The following is a 19,133-nucleotide window of genomic DNA, read 5'->3' on the forward strand; positions in this document are numbered from 1 at the left end:
AAGAACAAATGAATGAAGAGTTAGTGATTTTTCCCACTGTACAGCATTAGCTTATGTTACAGTAAGTCTATCCATGTATCATAGAATATAATTTCTATTTGTATGTTCTAAAGCTGAGGAATTCACTAAAGACTTCCTTGTCTATGACATGAATATTTCCACTCTCACTTATGACTTGTCCCCTTTGGGTCCTAGTGGCTTATTCAGCCTCAGGGTTTCAATGACAATGGCAGTTTACCATCCTTCATTTCTACAGATTTTAGGATCTGCGTGTAATGGTGAAGTGCAGAAGAGCCTTTTAATAGAAACATGTTAACATATGGAATAAGCACTCTTGGTTATTGAATGAAACAGTTTTGGATGTTTTTAGGTAGATTAATCAAACACTAATTTGATTTTATTTTCTGTACTTCTTTTTAGTTATGAAGATGGTCAAGTGGGTGATACAAGTATAAATACACAGGAACCAAGCATTCATAAAGAGATTCTTCGAGTCATTGGCAATCAAACTGCTACTGGTTAAAAGGACCACTCTTATTTAATTGATGCGATTTGGAAGCCTTCCTCAGTCTCAAAGCTGGATTTTGAACTGAAGAAGATGCAAAAAACTAATTTATTATTATTATTCCAAGCAAATTAACCCTTTGAATACTTACTGTTTTCTTACTTAGTATTTCTTATCTTATCAAAATACCAGAGATGGTATGAATTAGCAACTGTAGGGGTGCAAAGTCTATTAATATACTACAATTAATAACAATTAAACAGGCATTTGGGATGCTCACAATAAACAGACTTTAAAAAGGAGTTTTGTGCTGATATTTTTATATTAAACTTCAATTGGAGGTTTTAGTACTGTATACTGGTATTTTAAATTTAGAATGAGTGAATTCTAAGTGAGAGGAAAGATTTTGTAGCAGAGCACCTGTACTATGCAGGATACTCTGCAATAAGTAAAATTTGCTCATATTTAAACACAATAAAAAGTTGTCTGGAACATGTCAAAGGGATTGGTTACCTGCAGCTATCTTTAATTAATTTTATTTTACACAAATTCAGCTAGGATTTAGTCAAAGATTAAAACAACAATTTTTTTTCATTTAATGAGTGAAACAAAGCAAAAAGTAATGAATGCAGTGGTGAATGTTTAGTTTTCTTTATCTTCTCTGGAAACACTGTCTTATCCATTAAGCTGCTCAGTTGCATTTTTGAATTATAGAATCCTAGAAGACATCTGGAAATCCTGAAGCTGTTAACTTCCTTTTTAAAAATGTGGGGTTTATATACTAGATTTTACAGTTTCTCTAGATTAACAATGTTTTCATCTTAACTTCAGTGAAACTGCTCTGTTGTTAAATTTAGCCATATATTTTAAAGTATGTGCTGAATTCAGGCTTTTACATGAGTGAGATGATTGTTGGTATATCAGAAAATACAAAAAAAAAAAATGCAAAATTTTACTGACGTGTCTCTGGTGAAATATTTTTATCAATTTATTCTTAAGGGAAAATAGACCAACTCAAATCTCTCTGTCCTTTAAATTAACAGCTTTTTTTTCCAAGTGAGTGTGATTGCAATACAGGCAGGGAAGGCCCCAGTCTCCAAGGCATAAAGCATATCATGTGCCATGATGAGTGCCCTTAGTGACCCTCATGGCAGGTCCCCCGAAGTATCACTCACACCCTGGAATATGGAGACCAGTTCAACTTACCCACCTGTGCAACTGTTACAAGCCACCTCAGAAAGTAAAAATAGATTGAACCCTCTAGTATTTTATTTTCATAATAAAGATACGGAAGCACCAAATAACAGCACAACAGAGCACAGGCGTGTTTGTTTCTTGTAAATAGAAATGCGTTAGGTATGCTGTAATGGGTGATTCTTTCTTTCTAGTTCAAGCTACACTCCCTTACTACTTGCTGCAACTGAAGTGCCCTACAAGTAAAATAGTGTTGTTGGGCCTAGGAGCACATACTTAGAGGTGTATTCTAGCATTTCAGAGTTATTAGCTGGGGATTTCAGTTTTTCTGGGTTCACATCCAGACTTGTAAAGCCAGTCCTGTTTGCAAATCCCTGTTTTGCTATTGAATTTCTGTTGACTTTCACCCCCATTTGGTGGACCCCCTAACTTGAGAATCACTACTAATTGTTATTGGGACACGGGGTAAATTCTGGAAACAAAGTGTATTCCTGAAATCTGTCTGTCTGCTAAAGGACTGCCTTACGTTGTATAACTACACAAAATCAGCATAATTCAGAATTGGAGCTGAAACTCCGGAATGACCATCTCTCTATAATTTGTCCTGCCGTATGTGTCTGAATTACTACGTTTTATACAACAAAAAGAAATTAGGAAGCAAATCCACAAAGATACCTATCCTACGTTGACTTGCTGGGCTGATAGTTCACCACTCTGGGAAGCCTTCTCAAAAAATTAGGAGAAAAAAAAGATGACCATAAGTGAACTGGAGAAACCAAGTAAGCAGTCATCTTCCCTGTCCCCTCAAGCTGCAGCAGGGTCACAAGTGAACCCCTTGAAGGAAAAAAACCTAGAATGTAGCTATGGCAGCAAGTCAGCCATGGTTTGCACGGTGGGATCATGATACTGGCCATGCATGGTGCCATCATAAGTACCACTGGAAAGGGCCCCCCCTTTCTCTGCCAAATTTTAAGACTGCTGAGAGGTTTGTTTTAAATGGATGAGCAGGAGGAAAGGACAGCATGAAGGAAAGCAGGGATCTGAGGTATATGGAGGCATTGCTGTTAAAAGGTGCCCGCTTCAGAGAGTACTGAGGTGACTGGCTTATGCATGGGGGAGAAGGAGCGTGGACAAGAGTAAAAAGTAGAATGTGGCAAGCACAAGCGTCAAAGCTGTGGGAGAGGGCAAAACCTTTCAGGGAGAAAGGTGGTTCTGAAGGGATGAAGAGTTTGCTCCTAGGAAAGGAAAAAAAAGTGAGGAGCCACCAAATTACTAGCAGGTGGCATTAGCAGCTCAGGTCCCACATGGTGCATGGCAGGAAAAGGGACTAGGGGAACAAAGCTGCAGTGTTGAGAGACATAGCCCATGGAGGTATAGGGCAACACCATACCCAGGGCAGCTGGGCTGGGAAGGTGTCACCCTCTAGGGGACAGTGCAAGGACGCAAGCCTAGTGTTGCACACAAACAGCAATTGAATTAAACCAAAATTTGCTTCCTACACAGTAACTCAGTCATTTTAGCCAATATATTTACAAGAAACTTCTTCTAAGGTGTTACATTATGTGCTGATAAACAGTCTTCAGATCATTTAACAGAGAATTAATTCTCATTTTTAAAAGGTGACGGGAAGAGGGACATTCTTTGGGGGTCTGTTACTTAAAAATAAGTAACCCTTCTATAGCAAGCTTCAAAGTTGAAACACTTTATCATGAAGAAGTGGAATGAAAAAGCCCACAGATGAGGTTTTCTTTGAAGTAATTTTCCCTCGTAATTTTATCCAAGGGTGGAAGTTGCATATTGCCAAATTCTTCCAAATACTTACATTCACATAGATTCCAGGGGATGAAAAATAAAAAAACAGGGTCATTTGAGCAAGGATCCTGTGTTATCCCAATGCCCTTGTCTTTCCCTTCCTCTGTTATCACGCACACATACTGGTGATAGAGCAACTTTGCAGCTCCTGCTGTAAAGATGTAGGCTTTTCACAGATAGCTTTTAATCAAAGAAAATAGACTCCCAGGCTCTGCTACCTCTCTTGGTAGAAATGTCCATGAAGCCATAGCTGTCTGGCTGTGACCATGTCCAGCACAGAGCAACCAAGGGAATTCTTGGGAAAGAACTTTTTAACTTCTTCCTACATCACACAACAAATTACAAGCTACCAAATGGGGAAGGTCTGACAGAAGAATTATGTTAATACCTTAATGTTGCACCCTAATTATGAATTGCTATATTTATACTTCGGAATATTTTAAACATTGAGAAAGGAATTAAAAAAGATGCTTTTAAACCTTTCTTGAGATTCAGGCAGATATTTAGTATTCAAGGTGTCAAGCAGTTTGAGCTATCTTCTCCTGTGAGATGAATTAGCATAGCTGTTTTCTTCAGCAGTGCTATGATGTTTTGATAACCTGAGTCTTTGGCTCCATATTACTTATCATAAAATGGCCAGTTTGTGTAATATTCTGCTTAATACTTTACAGGAACTAGTTGTTGAAACCAGAATTGTTTATGCTTATATTTTTCCTCTAAAGCCCTTGAAAAACGGTTATTGATGCTGTATAATTTTAATATTATAGCTGTGGTACTAAAAATGCATCTGATGAATAATGCTAAGATTATGTTTTTGTTAATAGAAATACAAGATCACTCCAAAGGAAAACTTTTTCCTTAGATCAATTATACTTTGCTTATAGATCATTTTCTACTGTGGAAGCAATTGGTGTACTTCAAACAAGAATGAGTACAAAGTGAAAAAAAATACCAAAAAGGGACAACTGAATGAAGAGATTTATGATTTTAAAAGACACACTGAAAAAAAAACCTCAACAAATACAAAACCAGTGTCTAGTTACTTGAACATTGTATTATTTAGATGGATTTCTTCTCAGCTCTAGAAAATGTAAGTCGGATACAAAGAGTACAAGCCATGACTGACAGGGAGGTAACACTGTGAGAGCAAAAGTGCTCTGTAATCTTGGCATTTTCACAAGATAGGTTTGGGTCCCAATCCTGCGTTGTGCTGAGCACATAGTGGAGGTGTGGAGGGCCAGGCCCTTGCACAAATGTCGCTGGTTTTTGTACTAGTCACTCCTTGCTCTTATGGTAAGTTTTTTAGAAGCTGCTGAGGTAGGGTCAGCACACAGACGCCCATGCGTCACCTGGGCAGGAGTTCACAGGACTTAGCTTCTCCTCGGCTGCACGATGCTGGGGCAGCAGGGGAGAAGGGGCTGGGAGGGTCCCATCAGGCGGGGGCCAGCCTTGCCCCGCACAGTCCCACCAGCGCTGTGGCTGTCCCGCCGGCAGCCCTGCTGCAGCCTGCCTGGCACTGGCTGCGCATCCACTTGTCTCTTGGGGCATGTAGGGTCCTGTCGCACTCTTATTTGCAAACCCAAGGTGTTACTCTGGTGTCCTGTGCAATTTCCTCATGACGAACACTACCTCAAGGTGAAAGATGAGCCTGTTGACTAAACTGAGCAAGGTCTGTTGTTTGAAGAGCAGTTAAGGTTTTGTGTAGCACTGAAAGTTGTTCAGAAAGGATCCTGAGCTGAGTCGTCCAGGGCTGTGATAATAATCAAATTTATTTTTTGAAGCGCTCAGGAGTGGAGGGACACTTGTCCTTCAGAAGGGGATAAATAAAAACGGGAAGATTTACTTGGAGCAGAGCAGCATTCTGTGTGCACAGTGTCATATACAATGCACAAGAATGTCAGCAATGGTTTGAATTTCCAGATTTTGTTGTGGAAACATCAGGTCTGAAAGTGCTGACTCCTCTGTCTTTCCTAGGATGGCAGTTTTGTAGTCCCGCTCACCAGCTGGAGCAGCAGCCGCTGCCAAGAGCGGGGGTAATAAAACACCTTGAGCTGCTGTTTTGTAGTACTTTGATTGCATGCTCCTGCTAAGTTTCAGTCCACCGCAGAATGGCTACCATGTAAATTACTACCCATTACAGTTTGAATTGGGATTTTGTATACATACTAGGTATAAGACTTTTGTAAGGGAAAAAATTATAATAATTCAAGTAGTTTTTAGATTAACGTATCTAGTGTGTGAAAAACCTGTTGAAGAATAGACTACATTAAAAATTTACCAGCCATTCAGTAAAAATAGTCCTTATACACAGACATTCAGTTTAATTTGATGTTCTAAAAATATTTTTTTAATTTACCCAGTATGTATTGTATCTTCAAATTTTAAGAAGCAGCCACTCCTCTATGTAAACATAACATATGCCTATGTTTCTTTTACCTCTATAGCCTTTTTTCCCCCAAATAAATTTATTAAATTCTGTGCACAAAATAGTACTGCAGCCTGCTATTTAGCCTATGGTGCCTTAGAGTTACTACAAATATTTAACAAAATGTACGTAATGTAAATACTGCCAGAAGATCACTAAGGCCAAATATTTTCTCTATTCACTTTTTACTGCACTTGCTTTCTATTGCTCTTTAAGCCTCTTTTATCCAGCTTTGTAAGTTATAACATTGTAGCCAATGTAAATGTTTACTTTCAATAAATCAGAATTTGTTCAACAAGCACTGTTCATTTGGGCACTATTTTGAGAATGCTGTTCGAAGTTATAACAGTCATTTAAGAACTAAACTGCATCTGAAGCAGTTCCTTCACTTTTGCTAATCTCAACATCTACAGGTTATGCCATGCTTTTACATGTATTACTGGAGTAAAACTTTTCTCCAGTAATCTTTTTAAAAACACTTAGATGAACAGTGAAACCAGCTTTCCATGCTGTGTTTATCTGAAAGGGTTACACAACTGGTTCAAAACAGAGATACTGGAATTAAAGCAGTATTCTGCATGTACAGTATCATATAAGATGCATAAGGATGTGATACATTTTGTAATTGCTTTTAAAGAAGAAGTCCTCAGTTTTTCTGTAGAGCTGTTTTTGTCATGAAAACACAGCAAATATATGACAAACCATGTGGTACTTTAATGTGGCTATGTTTAAAGTATAAATGCACATCTGCAGCTCATAAAATATGCAGGCATTTGTGGGACTGGTTATTAATTCAGTGAGTGCACTATTTTTTTCACTGCCTATGAGCTCATTTTAATTATATGGGTGGACATTAAATTGTATCTTTTGAAAGTTCTGAGGTTTTTTTTTTGTTATATTAATTATTTTGTTATTGCAGACTTTGGATTGGTGAAGTCAAAGTGGTACTATTTTTTTGAATGCTGTTAAATATTTTCCACAAATGTAACTATGGGAGAGATGAAAAAATGCATGATGGCTACCCTAAATGGCTGATAATTTGTCTTTGATTGGAGTGTACAGGCTGGAGCTTGCATTCTATAATGGAAGAGCTATTCCATTTTGGGGGGACCTTGAAGCTGGAAAAAACAATGACTTCCAAACTTGCAAAACAAGAGCCAAAACCTCAGACTTCACTAAAATCAGTACCCACAGATAGCAGGAGTGACAGGATTTATACCAGCTTTGGTTTAACTGCTGCTCTGTTTCCAAGTCACTGCAATTGCAAGCTCTCTCTATATATGCATTAATAGTCATTTTTCCATTGAGAAAGTTTATGGCACATTGTATTCACCTGTTGAACATTTCAGTGTGGGACCCAAGAGATTAATAATCCTAACATTATTTGACAGCAAGATGAAATTATTGATATGGACCAGAGCTGCTTTCAAATGCACACATTGTCTTTTTGACAGGAGGAAGAGCAGAAAATCTAAGAAAATATGGTCATTGGCAGAAGTACATGCTGTATTCATTAAACTTGTGTTTGCACGCTTGACCAGCTTCTTTTTTTGGGAATTACTGCGCAGTACAGAGTGCAGCAAATAATTTTACACAGGTCATACAACCTGGGCCCCCTCCAAGAAATATTGGGAGTCTGCTTATATAGAGCTTCATTAAATGAATGTAGCTGAGGACCACAACTTTGCCATGCCCCAGCTCTCAGCACAGTACAAGCATTTCAGTTACTGGAGAGAAGAATTCTTAAGGAATATAACAAAAGCTTATTTTGGGGCTCAGTGCCTTGCAAAAGCCTAGTGTCAAAACAGGTGAAAAAGATGAACAGCACATTAAAAAAAAAATCCCTGTAGATTTGAAATTGGCATTTTTTATTAGCCCACATAATACCTCTCTCAGGATGATTTTCTTAAATGTGGCAAACATTTTCCATTCACATTCGAAGGAGAGAAGTGTAATTCAACACACAGAAATTGAAGCCTCTGAACAGGGCATAAGACTCTGTAGCAAGCCCCTGTGCAAAGCGTCAGCTATTGGATTTCAGCCAGTAACTGGCATTTTGCAAAATGCTGAAGCAGTAGGAATAACACTAGGAGCAGGAACAGTGACTGCTGCAGAAGCAAGAGCAGCACAAGTCTCCAGAGATCAATATCTGGAAAAAAATACAGGAACTCCTGGCTTAAGGTTTGCTCAACAAAAGCCAGAGCTTATCATCAGCAAAGCAACTCTAATTTGTAACTTTTAAAGAGAAAGCTTTCCATAGTTCGGGAGAAATGCCAAAAACATTTTTTTTAAAATGTTTTCTTCAGCCTGCTGTCCTGTAGCTCAGTCTAATAGCATGCTTGGAGCAATGTCACACTCTTCTTCCACATAGCAGGCTTACTTAGAGCAACAGCAACTTTCTTACAGATTTTGGGCAGGATGAAGAATGGCTCAGTTAGCTGACAGTTCCTTGGAGCCTGTCTCTTACTTTATTTACATATTCTGATGGAATCTATACAGGTAAAACAGTCGAGAAGAGCAATAGGTGTCTGATACTTTCCTGCTGGTTTTCAACTCTGATCAGATTACGCTTCGCATGTGAGCTCTTGAACAAACAATTGTGCTGGCTGTTTAAGAAAAAAATCTTGCTCCTTCCGTCTCTCCTACACAAATAGGGTTCATGGGTATTGCTGCTCAAAATCATCTACCAGGGTTAATTCAGTATGAAGAAGTTTGAGGATGACAGGAGTCAGATCCCAAGCTAATATAAATATATATATTAATGCAAATATGTAAGTATATATTTAAGTGTAAATGTATTTTCATCTATATATACAAATGTAAATTAAAGCAGATCTATTCATTCAAAACTAAAGATCAGTGTATTACTGTTTACAACTCTTGACAAATGCAGTGTGTTACAAATATGTAACTACCCTAATGTGGTAGCTTTTGGTAGATCTGACTTGCTGTCTTTTTGGCAATTATATGTTTTGCTGGAGGCTTTTAAATTCTTGCCTGGGATGAATTTCAAGGGGTCAGCAATACCTCCTCTCTACGTGTTACTGCAATAGCTGGCATGTTGCTCTTCATGCAGTATTCCGTCTGTGTGAAATTGTGTTATTCCACTATTTGGTTCTTTATTATGTTCTGCAAACTTAGATTTCATGCTTGCCATACTAATCAGTAGGACATAAATATCAAAAAGGTCAAGTCTGTTCTGCAGCTGCTGAGCTGCTCCTACTTGTAACATATTTTGTTTCTGCTTACAAAGCATCTTGATTCATGGCTATTGTTTTTGAAGGGAACAAACACCAAGGTCTCACTTACTACTTCATCTTTTAACATTTTTTGTTTCTGATTAAAAAGCATCTTGATTCATGGCTATTGTTTTTGAAGGGAACAAACACCAAGGTCTTCAGATTCCTTAAGATACTGTATGCTTTGGACCTTTGCATCTTGGGTTTTGGTGGCATCTCTGGACAGTACAAGTAACATTTGGTCCATTTTATGCCCTGGTTTCAAAGGTCTTTGGGAGATTGCTGAACAGCTTGCTAAACCTGAGCTGGGGCACTTCTCTCTCTGAAGGCTGGCTTATCCTTTTTGTCCAGATCTCTCTTCTTTTCTTTAAAATAAATAAAAAAGAGGATTTGTTAGGGAGATGACCATTTTGCTGTTTGTTACGTTGTTTGATGACTTCAGATTCTGTATAGCTATGTTAATGTGACCTGAATTTCTGATCCATTGCAGTTCTCTTCCCTGTCACTTGCTCTTTTGCTCACACAGCTGGTTTTTAGAAAAGTATCAAATATTAGCATTAAAATATAATACTGAAGGTATTTCAGTTAAAATGTAAAAATAGGCAGCCGGAAATAATAAAAAAGTATTGAAATTACAGTTCTGCAGTATGAAAAGTATGTGTACAAACTATTAATTTATAAGTGAGAACAAGAATGTGTGGCTGAAAGAGTACACCAAGAAGGATGCTGTTGAAAGCCAAGGAGTTTTATATACACAATTTGCTCTCCCAATTTCCTTTCATCTAATCAAAATTGGCAGTGTAAGTTTAAAATACTCCCTACCTGTAGTTCTGGCTATGTCTTTAAATAGGGTTCAGGTTGGATTTCTGGTCTTTCCTTCCCAGATTCTTCTTTTTCTCTGTTATTATTATTAGGAAAGTTTATTGGGGTCTTAGTTACTTTAAGGAATGTTATTGATTTCCTAGATTAATCTGCTTGAACAATTTCCACAAATTGGTTTGAAATAGGCTTTTACATCAATAAACTACTATATGCATTTGCTTTCTTTCCACAGAGATTTTTTTACATTTGTAAACCCCAAGTCCATTTGGTTGAATCAAACATTTCCTTAGAGGATTGAAAGATCTGATGGTATGTGTGTATGAGTTGGTTATGAAAATTTTTGTTTCTTTGTAAGTGGCATTTCCATGGCCTGGGTAGCAGATGCTTTAGTTTAGTGCTACATTTTATGAATTGGTCCAAATGAGGACTGGTCTTGTTTTTTGCTTTTATTGTATTATTGATGCACTGGATAGAACTAAAAATTCTGGCTGTTAACAATATAATTCTATTATCTGTAAATTAAGTCCCTTTGTATAAACTGTTCCTTTATATTGACTGCTCTGTGGATCTTTAGTCACACATATTCTTGCCAGCTCTAGCATGCAGGAATGCAAAGAAAGCAAGTTATAGTAGAGATTGTTGTTCATTGTCCATGCTGACTGGAAATTCTGTAGGACTTTATGTAGGGTAAACCTGTGCAAGGGATCACTCTAGCAGTTTTACAAGTCATACAGTTGTGTTTCATGGCCAGCAATGTTCTTGAGACTGTTCAATTTGCTTGTACAGGCACAGCCATCCTGATCAAACTCAGAAGTGTTTTTTTGTCTAGACCTAGATCTTTGCTCTGTAGTGGTAAAGCTATTCCTTGGTGGAAGATTACATTTCTTAAGGTACTGCTGTGTGTCTTCTCACTTTGTACAGTCCGCTGTGGGGAAAGCAAATGCAAAATAAAGGAGGATGCTATTTTTGCTTGTAGCATTATTCCTACATCCTGAGTAAGTACAAGTGATTCCATAGCATTTAAGTCAATTGTGATTCATGCCTCTATATAGACCAGTATCAACAATAATTACCTTTGTTTTCTTTAACTATAAATACATACACATGCATATGTTCTTTTTATTTTTGATTAGCAAATTGGTGTTTGAACAGAGGAAAGTGGGGACCTTGTTTTATATACACAGAGATTGTCTAACTTGTAAAGACAGCTGAACAAGTAGAGCTCAGTCATGAATGATGGTTTATTCCAGCATTCTGCTGAACAGAGACTACTGAATCCTGTGGGTGGTTTTATAAAAAAAATGTAAGCCAGCATTACTGGAAAGCTAAGTCTCTGTGATCAAAACAGATTCAAAACCAAGTTTCTTGAGGTGCAAGGCCTGTGGTTTAAGGTATTCCATTCCACCAACCCCAAAAGAAGGATTTGATTAAATACTTGTAGTTGGCCATTTTTATTTTTTTTCACCAGAAACTTTCTCTGGGCAAATAACAGTATCCAAAAACTTTTCTAACTGTAAAAACCATTGCCAGTTAATCACAGCTGTGTCAGTTTAAAGATGTGATTTCCACAACTTAGTTCTTTAGATTTATGGTGCTCTCTATGATTTTTATTTTTTCCCCACATTATGAATGCCTCATTTCTCTTGAGGGCCATAAAAACTTGAAAGGTATAGTAGCAATATGCAACACAGACTTCCTTGCACCCTCTTACTGGTCTGCATAAAACCTGAATTGAGGTACTCATTTCCTGCAGTGATTAATCAACATAATGTGATCACTTGATGAAAATCATGCTATAGTAATTAGATACCTCGAAGGGGGATGCTGGGGGTGGTGAGGTGTTGGGGGTGGGCAGTGGGGGGTGTTTCACTGAGCCCTTTCAGCAGTAAGAAGTTTATTCTTTCTCTGCTGGTTTGAGCTCATCTCTGTATCTTTATTTTTGATTTGATCTCAAGGTCAGGATGTTGGGCCAGCCACCCAAGGGCTACTGAACTGAGGAAGCAACTTTACTTACAGGATTGTTCCTACAGTGTCCATACTGGTATGAGAAAGCCTGGGCAAGAACTGCTTTTCCCAACTGTTTTTAGGTGGGCAGGGTTGCTTTCCTGCAGAGTGCACCAGAAAGCATGCCTGGAAATTTGACCATTCTTGCAAAGTCCCTCTGAAACAAGGCTTATCTTCAGTCAGCTTGAACCACAGGGTCTTTAACCATCTCCTGTTTGCCCAGCTGCGTTTGCTCTTGTCTCCTAGAGGTTCAAGCTGAACTATTTTTTTAATTCAGCCCCAGCAGCTACAAAGGCTCGCTTAGGGTAAAGCATGCATTTTTGCTCAAGAAAACACTTAGTTCTGTGCTCATGTTTTGAATATTTGAATAGAAGTTGTTTTGTCAATGCTGTTTTGGAAGCATACCCTGTCATGGCCGCAAAAATGATCAGAGGGCTGGAGCACCTCTCCTGTGAGGACAGGCTGGGAGAGCTGGGGTTGTTTGACCTGGAGAACAGAAGGCTCCAGGGAGACCTTACTGCAGCCTTCCAGTGCCTAAAGGAGGGCTTATAAGAAAGACGGGGACAGACTTTTTAGTAGGGCCTGTAGCAGTACGTTAGAGGGTAATTTAAGGGTTTAAACTAAAGGAGGCTAGATTCAGACTAGATATAAGGAAGAAATTTTTTATAATGAGGGTGATGAGACAATGGAACAGATTGCCCAGAGAGGTGGTAGATGCTCCATCCCTGGAAAAATTCAAGGTCAGGTTGGATTGGACTCTGAGCAACCTCATCCACTAAAAGATGTTCCTGCTTATTGCAGGAGGGTTGGACTAGGTGACCTTTAAAGGTCCCTTCCAACCCAAACTAATCTGTGATTCTATGGAGAGCACAATCAGGCAAGATCACCTTGCTATGTCCAAATTACCTTTCCTGGGCAACCTCTGTGGACTAAAAGCCCAGCTCCTCTCCTTTCCCTGTATTGCTTAGACAGTATTGCCTCTGCCTTTTCCTACTTAGACTCACAGGAATTTCACATGCAAAGTGGCCGTGCTGCCTGGGGCACAGGCCCTGGCCCAGCATCAGAAGGGCTGGCGTTTCTGGCAGCTGTGTTTGTCGTGTTACCAGAGAAGTCACCAGCCACACATTGTTGTTCAAATTATTCTTGTCCTGTGTAAAAGATATAAGTGCATAGGAAAATAAACAAAATGTGTAAACTCCCTGCTGGACTTAGGGAGTGATACTTTTGAGATCTAACACCAGCATTGCAGTAGCAAAAATGTAACAGCCTGAGCTTTCAAACACTTGTCAAATTCTTGCTCACCTCGGCATAATCAGATCTGGATTCTCATCAGTGCTATGTGAGATGAATGCACTACACTGTTTCCTCCAGAGTCCCCTGAAACATGCATACTGAACTCAAGCCGGAGTGTGCCTTCCGCATGTGCATGCAGCAGTCCTGAAAGTGATCAGCCTCAAAAACTGAGGCTTTTCCTCCAGCCATGCATACAGTGTGTCATACATAGTGGGGAATATCACTAAGAAGCCATGCCTGTGATAGCAGAAACCTCTTTCTGAATGTGATGACGCCCTGCGTAAAGGGTGCCTGAGCAGAGAGTAGCGATTCATGCTGAGTAGGAGGTGGGATTTGGGTTCTTCCCTCTGTTCCAAGAACCCCTTTTCCATCACCCTTCTCATGCTGCAGGGCAGCAGTCCTCTGCTCATAACTCATGTAAAACCACAGCACACCAACAAGCAGCTCCAAAAGAAGATGAGGACAGTGGCATACAGTCACACAGGTAATGCACACCAAAAAGAACCAAAAGTACAGCGAATGCATATTTTGCAAAATGCAAAGCCTTCTTTAGCTTGTAAAAGTAACTAGCACAGGAAAAGCAAGTATATTTTGGATTTTGTCATCAGTTGTGTGGGCAGAGAGAAGAAAGCTGTTCCTCAATAATACCTGCAGGGCAAAACAGTCCCCAAGAAAAACTGGCTTAAGCGCAATGCTGACTGTGGCCATGTTCCTTCAGGTCCTCTCTGGGGACTCAGGCCTGAGAGTCCTGGCTATAATCAACTGTCAGTAGAAAACTCCAGGAAAGAGGGAGACTAATCTGTGAAAGATAAACCCATGATTTTATAGAACTAGGGCTGCAGAAAAGTGAGTATGTGGACAATGTGTTTTTTACCAGCAGTCCCAGTGAATGAGTGTGTTTTGGGTAGTGTTTGAGTGATAGAGAAGTGCGTGTGCAATGTTATATGTCCTGTTGTTTTCCATATAAATGGCAGTGCTACATTTATAGTTGCCCTTTTCTCGTAAAACTAACTAAAATGAATCATTCTCATAGGATTTCATGCCAAAGAAAGGGTGACATCTCCCCACAACCTGTTCTGTTCTTCCTGCTGAAGCAGATAGAAAATTTAATTATCTCAATCTAAGGAAGAAAACCATAGATCCTATTCTTCTACTAGTGATAAACTATAGTGCTTTTTCATGAAAGCCATTACTATCTTTGGAATTGTTAAAAAAGAAAATTAGATGTGCTCAGTTTTTCTAAAAGAATAGATATAACACATCTACATTCAGTGCCCTGGATTATAGAAGTATTTCCCCGCAGTTGCCCGGCAGGTATCTAATCTCTGAAAAAGTAGCATCTATTTCATGTTTTCTGATTTTTAAATGAGTATCTATGTGTGTATAGATTTATGATGTCTTTTTACAGGGCACAGCTGCCTCCATACACTCTGGTTCAACTACTGAGATCAAGCTATCATAGTCATCTTCATGCTTTCTGCCTTGGAACCCCAGCTTTTCCAGACAGACCTTGTTAGACTTACAAAGTTTTTCTAGCACCTGAGTATTACCCAGCAGGGAGGGGAATAAAGATAGACTATAAAGTTGAAGCTCCAGTTCTGAAGTAATTTATGTCCTTCTCTCAAAATGGACTCACTTACACCTTTAAAAGCAACTCAGCAAATTATTTGTTCCTGTCACCATGGTAACTTAGTGTTTTGCTTGCTCTCGTAAGGAATAATGTATTAGAAACATATTTTTAACTTTGATCTCTTGCATGGTTGTAGTATTTGTTAACCCCACAGGTAATGGCCAAAAAAATAAAGGCAGCAATATTAGCAATCCTAGGTTTTATTAGGTACTATATCTAAGGGGAAATTATGAGACATGCAACAGTAGTAGTTCTTTTCCAAATTTGCTGAGCTGCAGGTTTAGATTTGATACTGTTTCCTCTTCCTACTTGTGTAGATTTTGGGCATTTGCCTCCATTTTTATTACCTCAATGAATTATGTAAACTGATAATTAGCATTATCAGCTGTGTTGAGACATTGAAAAGCATTATCAGATATGGCATTTGGCCACAAGCTATATGGCTAAAATCCATTTAATGTGTAAGCACTTAAGTACAGGGGGGGTTAAGGATCTCTGAGCCCTGAGGTTTAGATTTTGACTTCATAAAACTTTGATAGGGCTCATCAAGCACAAATGATTAATACATCTTTTTGGCTGGAGAATGGTGAAATAAACTATCTGTATGAATAACCGAATATTTACTTTTTATGTCTGTGAAATGGACAGTTCAAAACTCTGTAATGGTACTTCATCTTAAACATTAGACTGGGGAGATTTGATTCTCTTGGAATATGGTACAATTCTTTTTCCATGTTCTTTCAGTATGAGAAAAAGGGTTGTCTTTTCACCAAGATTGTCACCTAGAGTAAGTAAGTCACCTAGAGTAGGGTTGCAAGGGGATACCAGTTAAGGAGATGACACAGTACATAACCTGGATATTTGTATTTTATATGGTTTACACTTTAAGAGAATGCTTATTTCACCAGATTTTTATCTTATTTTACTTTGAAGGAATGCTAGCAATGGTCTTTCAAAAAGAGAGAAAACAAACTAGATGTATATTGGTACGCCAGAAACTGTTAAACAACTACATATTTCTATATATTAAACCCTGGCAAAAATTAAAAAGGCTTTCCCTGTGGAAAAACTGGTCCTGAGGTCAGCATGAGAAGTACATGAGATGCATTTAGCAAATCTGACTTGCCAAAATATGCTACCATCACACAAGGTAACTGAAAACATACAAGACAGCCACTCCCAAGCACCCTCTGGATAGTCTTTGTCCCTGTGTTTCTCCTGATTTATCCTTGTTTCTTTCTACAGGTACATAGATGTACAAAAGGAGAGGAAAGCTGGAGTGCTAGCAAAAGTGAAAAAGTAAAATAAAAAATAATCTTTAACTGCTTGGAGATGTTTTCCAAGGCATAAGAGTACATATGCCTGTTCATTTTAAACATATACTTGCCTGGAGCTATTGCAAAGACCACATACATACTTCAGCATATTTCTGAGGACACTGATTTAGCCAGATGCTCTAGATGGCTTGGTGGCAATAAAATTAATATATTCCAAACACAATGACTGTGGTATTTTAAATACTTTGTATAAATAGGTGGGAAAAAATCCCCAACATATCCTATTTGTCTCTTATCTTCCTTAATTAGAAGTGCTTGCTGCCCCCTACAATGTCTTCATTGTGGCAATGCTTTGATTTGATTGTATTATATGCTATATAATATACATATTTCTTTTACTTACATCTTCATCATTGTTAGCCAACTCACAGCTATGAATGTATCAACTAAGTTAAGATTTACTTACAGTACTTCTAAGGGAAGTATTACTGTTGCCTTCTATTTTAGAGAAAGGGAAATTAAGGCACTGAGCAATGAAATTTCCTCTGGCATGGAGTATTACCCGCTGTGCCACAGAAAGCCAGTATATCCAGGCATCAAATGAGATTATTAATGCAAAGATGGAGGCAGCCGTAGCTGGTAGAAGGGACACAGAAGGGGCTTGAGGTGGTAAGCTCTTGATTCTGGGCATCTGGATGTCTGGCATGATGTTTCATTTGTAGCTGAAAGTTGCCATTTCCTCAAAAGAACAGAGTCAAAATGTCAGGGTCTGCCATGCACAGTGGATAGTCAGGCCCTGTCGTCCTGGGAGCCAGCTAGGTACCTGGCAGTTTTGTGTGTGTGTGTGTAGATCTTAGCGGCAGTATGTTGCCACTCAGAAGTCACTGCAAAACAGCTTTTCTGGTTATAGTGGTAGAGGGAAAACCAGGTGACAAAATTTTAACTTGAAAAATATGCAAAGAAGCAACAGGACATCTTAATGGAAGCACTGCAAACACAGTATGAGACCATTTCTTAGACTTGTTTTTCAGCTTAGCTTATAAATCATAAAGGTGTCCTTCTGTCACCTGCACAGCAAGTTCCACAGACTACTTCAGCATCATGTTCAGGGTTAAACTGCCTTCAGCTACTTCTTCAGCAAGAAAAATTCTACAGTCTGGCCAAAGATCAGAAGTGAAGTTTTCAAAAGCTTTTGATGTCTGAGAACCTTAAACCCCACTTTGAAACCATTTTTTTTCCGGGTTGCAGCAGAAGTGAATTTCTACACATTTTATCAATTCTGAGCACAAGCATGGAGAGCTGCAGCCAGGTAGGTGCTGATGTACATTAAAAATTTCATTTCTTATGGCCCAGAAATGAGACTGCACAGGAATGTTTGGAAGAAAAAGCAGTTTTATTGAAAAGTGGCAAAATGATAAATCTTCAGGATGTTTTGTAGTAATGTATTGTTTTCTGTGAATTAATATTAGAGACAAACCGATACACTGCTGGTGCACTGCTGTATTTCCAAATCTCTGCCTCATGGGCAGACAGACAGCCCTCCACAGTGTTAGATCTCTGCTTTTGGAGTGCTGCTCTGCAGCAAAGAAGACCTGAGGATACTCAGGGATCCCTGGGACTCTGCTAGGGCATTAGGAAAATGGAAACTCAGGAGGGTGCAGAGGCTCTGTGCCTCAGAACCATCTGCCCAGAGCCCCAGACCCCAGTCCTGCTACAGCACATTGAGCTATTAATTAAGAGTCATCGAAGCATGCCCACATCTAACATCTTATTTCTGAATTATTTGTGTTGGATTTTCCAATATGGTAGCAATTTTCTAACAATTACATTTTGCTCTAGGAAAGAAAACTTTTCATCACAGAGTTTAGTGTTGAGTGAAAATTCTGGCTTGAACTAGACACAGTTCTTGAATTTGGTAGGTGGCCATAAAAATGTTGGAAATCTGGGCCATCTACAATGTGGCTCAGAGCTTTGGGAGGATGTTCAAGCTCTGTGATAGCACCTGTTACTGCCACTCATATAGCCAGTACTTACATAATGTAAACTTGTGCCTCTGGTAATTAGTACCTGATGGATATCACACTCAGGGTGTTTGTTTTATCTTCTCTCCCTAGACTGGTCAGGTCCTCTAGGATCAGCTGTACCACAGTCTTCGTAGAACAGTTCACATAGCTTCTTTTCATGCCGCCAAAAGTCACCTTTTCTTCATGTTTTCTGCCTCAAACAGGAGTGTTACTTGATATAATGTACCATCCCCAAACTCTGAACAGGGTAATAATTCCAGTTTATGTTATATTCATTTTTAAGAAGTTTTCTAGCCTCCACAAAATACATTTCTTTTCCTACTACCAACTCCTTGTTTATTTTATAGTTATTTTGGTTTTCTGAAAAAAAAAAAAAAACAAAACCAAAAAACCCAAAACAATACAAAACAAAAAACAAACAAACAAAACCCCACCAAACCACAGAACCCTAAACTTTGAGTTTACAGCTGTTTTTTCATTTCAGATTATTTCAACACATTAAAAGAAAAATGTCTCTTAGCAGAGTGTCTCTCTTAGTCTCTGTTACCGCCTCTCACTTAGCCATTTACATGTTGTTTTGTATTCCACCTCCTGTCCTGTACCTAGTCTGTTTGCGAGAGCATCAGAAAAACATGGTATCGGTGAAAGCTTTTTAAAAAAATTAATTTTAGAGTCACTGTTGTTGGACAAAATTTGTGCAGTTGTAATGCAGTGTTGTGGTTTAACCCCGGCCAGCAACCAAGCACCACCAGCCGCTCGCTCACTGCCCCTCACCCAGAGGGATGGGGCGGAGAATCAAAAAGGAATGTAAAACTCAAGGGCTGAGATAAGATCAATTTAATAATTTAAACAGAATAAAGAGGTAAGAACAACAATAATAATAACAATAAAAATAATAGCAAAATGTA

At 38.7% G+C, this 19,133-nt stretch overlaps 1 protein-coding gene across 3 annotated transcripts in view; it reads left to right on the plus strand.

Moving 5' to 3' along the window:
• Positions 1-18,735, plus strand: part of PARP8 (poly(ADP-ribose) polymerase family member 8) — a 140,286-nt gene extending 121,551 nt beyond the window's left edge. For all 3 annotated transcript variants that reach the window (XM_080373077.1, XM_080373078.1, XM_080373079.1), the window contains one exon: positions 421-18,735. In XM_080373077.1, the coding sequence (XP_080229203.1) occupies positions 421-523 (103 nt within the window). In that variant the 3' untranslated portion in view covers positions 524-18,735. The remainder of the gene's footprint in view (positions 1-420) is intronic.
• Positions 18,736-19,133: the final 398 nt, after the last annotated feature.

Source organism: Falco punctatus, assembly GCF_963210335.1.
Source record: "Falco punctatus genome assembly, chromosome: Z".
Taxonomy (NCBI): domain Eukaryota; kingdom Metazoa; phylum Chordata; class Aves; order Falconiformes; family Falconidae; genus Falco; species Falco punctatus.